This window comes from Heterodontus francisci, chromosome 1 (genome assembly GCF_036365525.1).
Source record: "Heterodontus francisci isolate sHetFra1 chromosome 1, sHetFra1.hap1, whole genome shotgun sequence".
In the NCBI taxonomy this organism is placed as follows: domain Eukaryota; kingdom Metazoa; phylum Chordata; class Chondrichthyes; order Heterodontiformes; family Heterodontidae; genus Heterodontus; species Heterodontus francisci.
This window is the reverse complement of record NC_090371.1, coordinates 256,863,310-256,875,019: the sequence shown is the minus strand read 5'-3', so window position 1 is coordinate 256,875,019 and position 11,710 is coordinate 256,863,310. Positions and strand designations below refer to the sequence as shown.

At 40.1% G+C, this 11,710-nt stretch overlaps 1 protein-coding gene across 2 annotated transcripts in view; it reads right to left on the bottom strand.

Annotated features, from left to right (window-relative positions):
- Window positions 1-261: 261 nt before the first annotated feature.
- The window catches only part of LOC137375873 (alpha-1,3-mannosyl-glycoprotein 4-beta-N-acetylglucosaminyltransferase B-like), a 222,318-nt gene continuing 210,869 nt past the window's right edge, over window positions 262-11,710 (bottom strand). Inside the window, exons 14-15 of one of the 2 annotated variants that reach the window (XM_068043473.1) lie at window positions 5,936-6,048; window positions 262-2,859 (exon numbers count right to left, since the gene is read on the bottom strand). In XM_068043473.1, the coding sequence (XP_067899574.1) occupies window positions 2,836-2,859; window positions 5,936-6,048 (137 nt within the window). In that variant the 3' untranslated portion in view covers window positions 262-2,835. Of the gene's footprint in view, window positions 2,860-5,935; window positions 6,049-11,710 lie in introns of those variants that run through there. The other variant, XM_068043484.1, reaches the window with a different exon arrangement.

Genomic DNA, 11,710 nt, shown 5'->3' with positions numbered 1-11,710 from the left:
GCGCTCTAGGTGTTTGTAGAATTATAGTTCAGCACTATCCATGATGTTCAATGGAGGAGGGCAAGTGAAGAAGATTGGGACTCTCTGAAATGTCAAATAATTGCATAGCCATTTTCAAAAGGTTCCCTAAAATATTTCCATTGACTTACAAGTGAATGCAAATTTCAAGCATTCTAGATAAAGTATGGCATGCTCAAATGCAGTCCTTAGTGTGTAGTACAAATGAAAGTGACAGGAATAATTGGCATCAATAAAAATGTACACAGATCAGGTTGCTTTTATTTTTCCATTTTTAAAAATATTCAATTAACATATCTATAATCCACTAAGTACAAAACTTAAAATGGAATCCACCAACAAGGCTAAAAATGTGCATAAGTCTTTAAAAATGTAAACAGATAAATATCCAATTTAACATTATGGGCGAGATTCTCCTCCCACCAGTGTCTCCTGCCCGACATAATACTGCAGTAACCTTGACCCATTTTCTTGAGTCAGGGTCATTTGACATGCGGGATAGATTACTGGTGGGACTGCTGCTGCTACCAAAGAGATCCAGCCACTGCAGAAGAAGCCAATTCTGCTGGTGCTTTGGCAGGATTGTTGCTGCAGCACCAGAAGAGGAGGGAGTTGCAATAAAGAGGCATAAACGCTGATGACTGGAAGGGATGTTCCAGTGAAGGCCTTGGCCAAGACCTGGGTTTTCAGCATGTAAGTGCTGGGGACAAAAAAGTGAGGCGAAGCCAGCTACAAATGCCCTGTTACCACCACTTCTCACCTACTGCAAGTAACGGGTGGATACTAGGAAATAAACAGGGTAGCTGGGCCACTCTACTTTCAGCGAATGGGGAAGGAATGGCCAGTGATGGTCTTGGTAGGGATGGTGGAGGGATATGTAGGGGGTTGGGGAGGTGGTGGGGTGGTGTGGGCTGGGGTGGATATGGAGAGGTGAGGTGTCTGAAGGCTGCACCACCCTGATTTTCCATCATTCCCCACCACTGTCCTGCTTGGCTTCAGGTGGGATATCAGGAGAATCCAGCCCTAAATTTCAATTGAAGCTTTGATAAAGTGCTACTGTTGTGTTGGAGGGTTTACTATACTTTGGCAACAGCACGCATTGACTTCAATATCATAAATCTTCCAGACTAAGGAACACATTTTTCACTGTGTCTAAAGCTAAAGCATTTGTTTCATAAACTGACATGAATCAATTAAAGTTTAGTAGTTTTGCTTTAACTTAATCCACAGAGCAAAATATATCCACAAGACTTCATGCACTATGTGCTGCCAACAACATTACCACTGCCTTTGACGCACCAGAATGCTTCTTTTATATACATTTACTTCCATAATTTAACCATTTGTTAACAGACCAGAAAATGGGGGCAAAGCCTGCTACAAATGCCCTGTTACCGCCACTTCTCACCTACTGCAAGTAATGGGTGGATACCAATCAATGCAGTACAAAACTAGTGGATAGTTGTGAAAGATATATTTTTAAAAAACAAGAAGTTGAGGTAGCCTTGCATCTTAAGAGGTTGAGTACTTAACTTGTAATGGAGATTGTGATTGTGGATGACATGGCTGCAGCCTCAACTGCGCAAGTTTTGTTGGTCCTTAGACAGGCTGTTAAATGTTATACACTCATCTCAGAACATGCGTGTAGAAGGAATTTACACTGTAAGTCTTGAATCACTTGAAGCACATGCCTGTCATATAGTTAAGACTTGGTGTTGACAAAAATTCAGCCAAAGTACTCTCCCATCCTCTTAATATAATAATGGTATGATGGGGAGTGCCTTGTAAAGGAAAATAAAAAGTGAATGCGCTGAAAAATAGTATCCAATATATTAATAAAATCCAAATTATAATTTTAGAATAAAACTTATAAACTAAAATTGCTTTAACAACAAGAACCAGTGAATGGGTTTAAGAACAGCATTGCTTTGAGTGCAACCAGCTACTGCCAGATCTCTAACAGCATTGAAAGATTAAAACAATATGCCCCAAAATTCTTTTGGCAGAAGCCTCAGGGCCAACACCTTCAGTAACCTATTTGCTCCAACAACAACATGTGCAATTTCTGTCATAGAGTCAAAGTTTGGATTCTAGCCTTGAATAGCATTTACATGACCAGGTAGTTTAGGCCAATTTCTGTCAATTCTTTGGCAGGTTGATTAAAAAAATTGATGCAACAGGGCACGAGTTTAATTCTGAAGGTAACAAAAAGTGCAAGGAACTCAGTCAGCTCATATAATGCCATTGCTCAGGGCTACAATCCAAATCATCTCAGTCTTAGTTGGCAGTAACATTGTGGCAGGAAATGACAAAGGGAATCTGTAAAAGGAGACCCTCACCCCCCCTTAAAAAAGATAATTTGAGATTAGTGGAGATCATTATCACACTGGACTTCATGAAATTAATGTCAAATCATTTATCTTAGGGCCAATTACAAAAAGTTACCCAAGCATACCTTTTGTTTCTGCAAAAATTATGCATTTATAAACATACAATAATGTAATGTAACCCAACTACACTGAAGCTTTCATTAAAATGGCATTTTGTCAGTCTCATGGTAACAGTAAAGAATGATAAAACAATGTCATTATTAGATAAATAAACAGTTCACTTGTTTTGGTCAAAGTTAATTTAAAATTTTGCATATCTGCAGGTCTTTCTACATGAGCAGTCTCACTTGCTTTTTACCCAATTGCTGTTTTAATTTTACCACACTAGATGGTGCAGTTGTTGAAGAATTCCACTCAAGCAAACTTTATTGAAGAGGCTCAAGAAACAGTTGCACTTTGGATGGGGAGCACAATTTCACTCTTGCATTTATGCAGCTGTCTTAATGAATATCTGAGAAAACATTGCAGAAATATCAAGTTTATGTATTTTGCAAATTTTATTACATAAAACTATATCCTGTTCACCTCTTATAATTTAAAGAACTTGGCTCAGAAATTGGGCTGTGCTGTGCACATTTTTCCAGTACTATGTAGCCTCCTAAGGACTCAATGACAGGATTGATGCATGCACACTGGAAGTTCGCAGCCCGCCACTTTAATGTAGGAAGTAGCACTCACGTTAGGTTTGCACGCTGGTAGGATTTAAAGCCATAGAATTTTGCAGATGAGAGTCACCTGCTGCGTGCAGGACTCACTCACCATTATGGACCTCCCCAACTCATTGGACACTATGTGCTGATCTCACTCAGCACAATGGCATGTGAACCAGGATGCACTTGAGGTGTGCAGGTGATATTTGCTCTTATCCTCACAATTTTAGTCAAATCATTAAACTTCTTGCAGCATTGTATCCCTGACCTGGGAGCAATGTTCCTGGCACTGGCCTCATTGGTAATCTCCTCCCACACTCCCTCATCAGCAACCTAGAGAGTTTTATGATTCCTGGGGGATAAAGAATGTATCGCCTCCTCTCCACTTCCTATACGAAGGCCTCCAGTGCAGCATCAGAGACCCTTGGTGCCCCCTCTCTCCCAGCGTCAGCCATTTCAATGATGGGTATCACAGCATTTCTTAAAGGGGAGGTGGATTCTGTCTTTAAAACATGCTAGCTGCCTTTAAGTAGTGTGGGCTCCTCGTGCTAAGTATGTAGCCAAATGAACAGTGCAGGAGGCATGAGCTGCATGCGCACATCATTAAAACGAGATAGCACGATTTCACGTGCTGCCAATATTCCTATCAATCGGTGTGAACAAAGAACAAAGAACAGTACAGCACAGGAACAGGCCATTCGGCCCTCCAAGCCTGTGCCGATCTTGATGCCTGTCTAAACTAACACCTTCTGCACTTCCGGGGCCCATATCCCTCTATTCATGTATTTGTCAAGATGTCTCTTAAATGTAAATTGTGTGGATTGACATCCTACCACTCCTTTCCCCACACATATTTTACCATTGTATTGAATTTCTAGGCAAACTATGCTTCGTTTAATGCTGTAAAATGCTTCTTGGTGTTTCACATGGGGCAAAGGAAAAATACATTTAAAAAACCTGAACAGAACTTGGCATTGGATTAGTTAGAAACACATTAAGAAATCAGGACTTTACATTAGGTAGAAATTATCCTGTTCTAAAATCTTTATGATGTCAAGTTCCCCTTAATACAAACAATTTTTCAAATTAAGTTTGAATGTTTAGAAGTTTCTGAATTTGGCAATATGGATAGATGGTGGCATAGTGGTAATGTCACTGAGCTAGTTATCCAGATGCCCAGGTTAATGCCCTGGAGACATGGGTTCAAATCCCACCGTGGCAGCTGGTTGAATTTAAATTCAATTAATTAATACAAAATCTGGAATTGAAAAGTAGTCTCACTAATGGTGCCATGAAACAATCATTGATTGTCGTAAAACCTATCTGATTCACTAATGTCCTTTAGGGAAGGAAATCTGCTGTCCTTACTTGGTCTGGCCTACATAAGACCCACAGCAATGTGGTTGACTCTTAACTGCCCTCTGAAATGGCCTAGCAAGCCAGTCTGTTGACATGGGAAACAAATACTAGCCTTGCTAGTGATGCCCACATTCCATGAAAGAATAAAAAAAAATCTTTTTGCTAACAGTTTTCTTGACTGTTTCAGCTTTCATTGTGTACCAACTAGAAATCAGGCCTCCTCCTGGTCCACTCTTTTCACCAGGAAGAGGAGGATCAGAATAATAATTACAGAGCTGCCAGGCTTACTGGCACAGTAAGTGGCCTCCAACCCTTGCCCACACCTCCCTGTCTGCATAGCTAGTTTGGCTGCTTCACTGAGAGATGTTTGAAAAGGCTACACTTCCCTCATAAAGCAATACCAGAGTTGTGTCAGCTGCTGGACAACTGCATGAGAGATCTTGAGCTGACTAAGTTCTGAGCTCACTGTCAAATATGTCCTGTCATCATGATTCTGTTTTGACAATAATCTCAACTTGGTCGCTTTCCAACATTAAGTTCTGCTGCACAATTACCAAGGCTACCATTGATATGATTGTGTTACTCCTATATACAAGCATTCCCCACCTTAACCAAGTCATTCTGCATATATCCCTCCTCACTGATAAACAATATAAAGGCCATCACATTTGTTCAGATCACTGTGGCTCCTATTGGGACCTATTCATATTTTACTTAATGTCTAAGCCTCCTACCTCTTCTACAATTGTACAAACCTCTGAGGTGGCTAAGGCTTGGGAATTTGAGGTGGTAGTTCCTTGTCTTTGGCTGTGAGCCATTTTTCTTTCATGAAAGGAGTGTGAAAGCACTCTTCATGCCATCATATGGAATTCAGTCCAGGTTTCAGAAAGTATTCCTTAATGGGAACAAAGTGGCAATTACTGCCAAGGCCAACTCTTTCCATTGGCCTGGATCTTGCCATTTGTAGGCCTCCTTCTTTTGGGGCTAGAAAGCTGGGTCCTTGTTGCCAAATTGAACATAGCGACACCTCAACTGGAGTTTTTAATTTGTGGGCCTGATCTCCTGAAGAACCAGTCTCAGACATCACATGGAGCCATATTTGATGCCTTAATCCTTTTAGCTGCAGCACTGAATTTCCCTACCAACTCAGAGGTGGGCTACCTGTAGTGTCCAGAACACACCATGAACATGTAATAAAGGTACTATGAGGCTATGTTCAGCTGGTTCCTGGTGATGAAACACAGGCAGGTTGAACAACTGTTCTAGTTCACATCTGGTCATTCTGCTGATTAAGTCTGCCTTTGATCACCTACTAGATCTATAGACGGAGGAGAGAAATCTGATGGCATATCTAGAGGCCAATGAAAAAGTTAGTGTCCACTGCTGCTGGAACAAGGTAGGTCGACAAATTACATGGGGGACATGCTGTCAACTGCACAAGACTTGTGGTTCAGAAGTCAAGACCATCTCATTAATATAGAAACAATTTAGAATGTTGTATGCTTTCTGAAATATTACCTCACTCAGTATAACCCAAACTGGAGATTCGGAAAGAATAGATAATCGAATAGCCTCAATTTTTCCAATCGCTGCATCAACTTCACCTTCTGCAATTCCATTCTTAAATGCACCTTAAAATGTAAATGAAACAAGATTACAATTCATACAAAACAAGATAAAAATATAGATTTAACTACGCACAGACTAAACTGGTAACATAGCCAACTGGAAAATTGTAATGGCACTGAGTAAAGTTATAGATTGACATTGGTTTCATCTCCAGCCCTGTGATAGAAAGATTGTGCTGATCCTAGCAGTTGTAAGCAAGCTATTTATTTTTTATTTAGAGATACAGCACTGAAACAGGCCCTTCGGCCCACCGAGTCTGTGCCGACCAACAACCACCCATTTATACTAACCCTACAGTAATCCCATATTCCCTACCACCTACCTACACTAGGGACAATTTACCTATCAACCTGCAAGTCTTTAGCTGTGGGAGGAAACCGGAGCACCCAGCGAAAACCCACGCAGTCACAGGGAGAACTTGCAAACTCTGCACAGGCAGTACCCAGAATCGAACCCGGGTCCCTGGAGCTATGAGGCTGCAGTGCTAACCACTGCACCACTGTGCTGCATTAGTTTCTGTATTCTGTTCAGAATGAGTACAAGGCCACACCTTTAAAAAAAGTCATATTTTGACAAAAAATTGGAAGATTTCATTTAGAGTCCATACCTGAATGATAAATCAACTGTCAATTTAAAAACTGACGTACTACAAATTTGGTATTCAGCAAAGAAAGAAATGTATTTGAATTGTCAGTAAAATTAAATGCTGCAGCATTAAAAACAGTTGGGCCCAATTTTAACAGTGCTAGTGGATAGGTTTTGAACAAGTTAAAATTCTTGCCACTGAGTAAAATGTAAGTTTTTACTGAAGACATGTAGGGTAAAATTCAACTACAACATGGACACAAAGTGATCAGTAGTGGATCTATTACAAATCCTACCTGATAATGAAAGGAGAAAAAAATAGGGTGGGATGTATAACTGGCTACTGATATGCGACGACCATTCAACAGCCCCAGTGAAGTCGAATTTTACCCTTGCAGACTTCACAATCGAGAATACCCATAGTATATTCAACATGTTTCCTTTTGTTATATAACTGTTCTGACATCTTAAATGCATCTTTTTTTTCTTACTGTTCCTTCAGTGGAACATCAGGACATATGATCCAATATGGAAATGTCCATCTCTAATTATTCTAGTATGTTCCCATTTGTAGTTGAAGGTACCAGGAATATGTTCTGGACCAAATGAAGTTGAAATGGCATAGGTTTGGCTATTTGAAGCTCACTTTTCAAGTCATGAAACGACCCCATTTCAGACCCAGCAGTACCAATCCTTTTAAAAAAAAACAGTGCTCTGCAGATAAAAGGGGACACGGCTATTTACACATATAATCCCACTGACATTCTCCTGTTTTCTCAATAACCATGGGGGTGAGCAGCTGGAAATCCTTTTATTTCAAACAAAGGCCTGATTTTAAGTCTAGGTGAGTTTTAGGTAGATGGATAGCAAAGACCATGTGAAATTCACAAGCTGCTGTAGAAATGAGGCCTGCACTATTTTAACTCGGAGGCCTAAGTTAAAGCCTTCTGGCTGACTTCCTGCAAATTGCAGTTGGGTCCTGATGTTGGGAATGGAGCTTCCACCTACCCTAAACAAAGCCAGTGGTGCAGTTGGCATTGTGGCTGATAGCAGAGATTCCAGGTTGCAAGTTCCAATGGCCGATCATACACTATAAGAACATTGGTGGCTATTTTCCAAGCTTCTGAAGAAAGAAGATTTTTTTTCTTTTAAAGCAGTTTGGTTCCTCAGCGGGCAATTTTGCTTTCATTCCAGACTCAGCATCAGGATTCATGGCTAGTGGATGGGTGCCCAAGATGCATCCTTAAGTGCATGGATGTCGGCAGGTATATTTAAATTAAGGGACCTCCGTCTGACCCCACAAGCTTTGATGGAATCAGTGCCAGGGCAGGCATATCCTGGCAATTCCGCTGAGATACTGGTCCCACAGGCTTGCAACCTGAGTTTTGTAATAGAATCCCACTGTCTGAATAATCTTGTGATTTCATGAATTTCAAACTCCACCCAATTTAAAATATGAAGTTTCTTGGAGATCTGTTTCACCTATGGATATATTGTGTAAATTCAAGTCCATTTTTCTATAGGTTTTGTCCCATTTCACTTTAATTTGTGTCTGAAATTTACGATTAAGTTTTTCTTAAAATAAACTGAATGTAGCAATTAGAAATTCAAGGGGAAATTATTAGAAAGACAGGTTAGTTTTAATGAGTCAGAATGGTACGGTGATAATCATGGGGAATTTTAATTTGCATATAGACTGGAAAAATCAGATGGGCCAAGGTAGCCCAGATGAGGAGTTCATAGAATGTTTTCATGATAGTTTCTTAGAATAACACATTCTGGAGCCAACTAGAGAGCAGGTTATACTAGACCTGGTATCATGCAATGAGATAGGATTAATTGATGACCTCAAAGTGAAGGCACCCCTAGGTAGCAGCGATCATATGATTGAATTTTACATTCAGTTTGAGGGACAGAAGAATGGGTCCAAGTTTAGTATTTTAAACTTAAATAAGGGAAATTATGAAGTATGAAAGCAGAGCTAGCTAAAGTGAACTGGCAAATTAGATTAAGGGATAGGTCAATAAAGATGCAGTGGCAGACATTTAAGGGGATATTTCAGAATACACAGAATAGATACATTCCAACGGGAAAGAAAAATTCCAAGGGGAGGACCCCGTGGTTAACTAAAAAAGTTAAAGATAGTATCAAACTTAAAGAAAAAGCATATAATTGTTCGAAGATGGGTAGCAGACCAGAAGAATTACTAAATGATTGATAGGAAGGGAAAAATTAGAGTACGAGAGAAAGCTCGCTAGAAATATAAAAACAGATAGTCAGAGATATTTAAAAAAGAGTTAACAAAGTGAGCCTTGGTCTTATAGAAAGTGAGTCTGGGGAAATCAAGGGAAAATACGGAGATGGCAGATGAATTGAACAGGTATTTTGCATCAGTCTTCACCATAGACAATACAAGTAACATCCCAGAATTAGCTATAAATCAGAAAATGGAAGGGAGGGAGGAACACAAGAAAATTACAATCACCAGGGAAGTGGCACTGAGCAAATTGTTGGAGTTGCGGGCTGACAAGTCTCTGGGTCCTGATGGACTTCATTCTAGGGTCCTAAAAGAAGTGGCTAGTGAGATAGTTGATGCGTTGGTTTTAATTTTCCAAAATTCCCTAGATTTGGGGAAGATTCCATTAGATTGGAAAATAGCCAATGTAACTCCTTTATTCAAAAAGGGAGGGAGACAGAAAGCAGTTAGTACAGGCCAGTTAGCTTAACATCTGTCTTAGGGAAAATGTTAGAAGCTATTATTAAATATGTTATATAGTAGGGGATGTAAACAATTTCAAGGTAATCGGGGCAGAGTCAACATGGTAATGCGAAAGGGCAATCATGTTTAACCAATTGATTGGAGTTCTTTGAAGAAACATGTGCTGTGGATAAGGGGAAACCAGTGGATGTACTGTACTTAGATTTCCAGAAGGCATTTGATAAAGTGCCGCATCAAAGGTTATTGTGGAAAATAAAAGCTCATGGTGTAAGGGGTAACATATTGCCTCGGATAGAAAATTGGCTAACTAACAGGAAATAGAGTATACATAAATGGGCCATTTTCTGGTTGGCAAGATGAAACGAGTGGTGTGCCACAGGAATCAGTGCTGGGGCCTCAACCTTTTATAACTTATATAAATGACTTGCATAAAGGGATGGTTACTAAATTTGCTGATGACACAGATAGTTAGGAAAGTAAGTTGTGAAGAGCACATAAGGAGCTTACAAAGGGACATAGATAGCTTAAGATCTGGCAAATGGAGTATAATGTGGGAAAATGTGAAAATGTCCATTTTGGCAGGAAGAATAAAAAAGTATATTATCTAAATGGTGAGAGATTGCAGAGCTCAGAGATGCAGAGGGATCTGGGTGTCCTAGTGCATGAATCGCAAAAGGTTAGTGTACGGGTATCGCAGGTAAGCAGGAAAGCAAATAGAATGTTATTGTTTCTTGCAAGGGGAATTGAATGTAGGGAGGTTATGCTTCAGCTATACAGGGCATTGGTGACTCCACATCTGGAGCACTGTGTACGGTATCAATTGCCTTATTTAAGGAAGGATGTAAATGCGTTGGAAGCAGTTCCGAGATGGTTTACTAGACTAATACCTGGAATGAGCAGGTTATCTTAGAAGGAAAGTTTGGACAGGCTAGGCTTGTTTTCACTGGAGTTTAGAAGAGTAACAGTTGACTTGATTGAAACATATAAGATCCTGAGGGGTTTTGACAGGGTGGATGTGGAAAGGATGTTTCCCTTTGTGGGAGAATCTAGAACTAGGGGTCACTATTTAAAAATAAGGGGTCGCCCATTTAAGACAGAGATGAGGAGAATTTTTTTCTCTGAGGGTCATGAGTCTTTGGAATTCTCTTCCTCAAAAGGCAGTGGAAGCACAGTCCTTAAATATTTTTAAGGCAGAGGTAGATAGATTCTTGATAAGCAAGGGGGTGGAAGGTTATCGGGATAGGCAGAAATGTGGAGTTGAGGTTGCAATCAGATCAGCCATGATCTTATTGAATGTCAGAGTAGGCTCAAGGGGCCAATAGGTCTACTTCTGCTCCTAATTCATATGTTCATATAAGTCCAGATGGAAGGGCAAATGTTTGACCTGTAACCGAGGTTGGGGCCATATTTGCTGGTTTAGGCAAAGTCGGTAAGATAGGGCTAGAGCAAGACTTGTGGGTTTGCTATTTATCTACCAGTTTGAGTTGCTTTTATTGTGAGGACATTTTCTCAATTGGAAAATCCCTCAGCTAGGGTGACAGCAGTCACTTGCCTATACTCCACTGAGGAAAATCTAGCATCAGCAACATTTAGAACGCAGCACCTGAGAATTTCCTGAACTGCTACTGCCTCTCCCATCGGTCTCCCCATCACCATTGGTGTGTGGTTGGACTGAGGAAATGTGTAAATGTTGAGGTCCTCTGTAGTTTGTTCCAATGGAAAAAGTGAACCAGATGAACAGAGGGGGCTTGGACAACCTGCTTTACAGAAATTGCAAGAAACGGGTGAGAGCTAATCTCAGAAAAATGGAAGCTCAGGTGTTAAAAGAGCGCACTGAACATGGGATACGAGATCCCTGTACATTCAACCAGAACCTGAACTTCCATTTCTAGAAGGATTGTCACACTATTTTAACATTTTCAGTGTTAGTAGCTCTGCAGCAAGAATCACGGGACTGTAATTAGCCTCAGGGTTCCAAATAATTTCCCCCTCTCTCATTCAGGGGCAGTGAAGTCAATTGTAATGCCCTGATTTTCTGCTTTAGTTGAGATCAGATAGGAACAAATTTGAAACCTTTTGGATCTCCAAGACCCAGTATCACACTATTCAATTTGTCTAGGAGTAATCAGGATAAGTTGTATCTGAAAAATTTTAAAAAGAATTCTGAAAACTAATTTAAAGCCATTGTTACTGATAAACTGTACCAACATCTATTGAATTTAGTTGTCAATAATTAACAATTTATTCATTGTCTATGAAACGCATTAACTTGATTCCAGGAGTTTTTCTAGAAGCACATGAAAAGATGTTGAGGGCAATTTTCACTTTTGGTTTTGGTGGAAAACAGGCAGTAACTGATC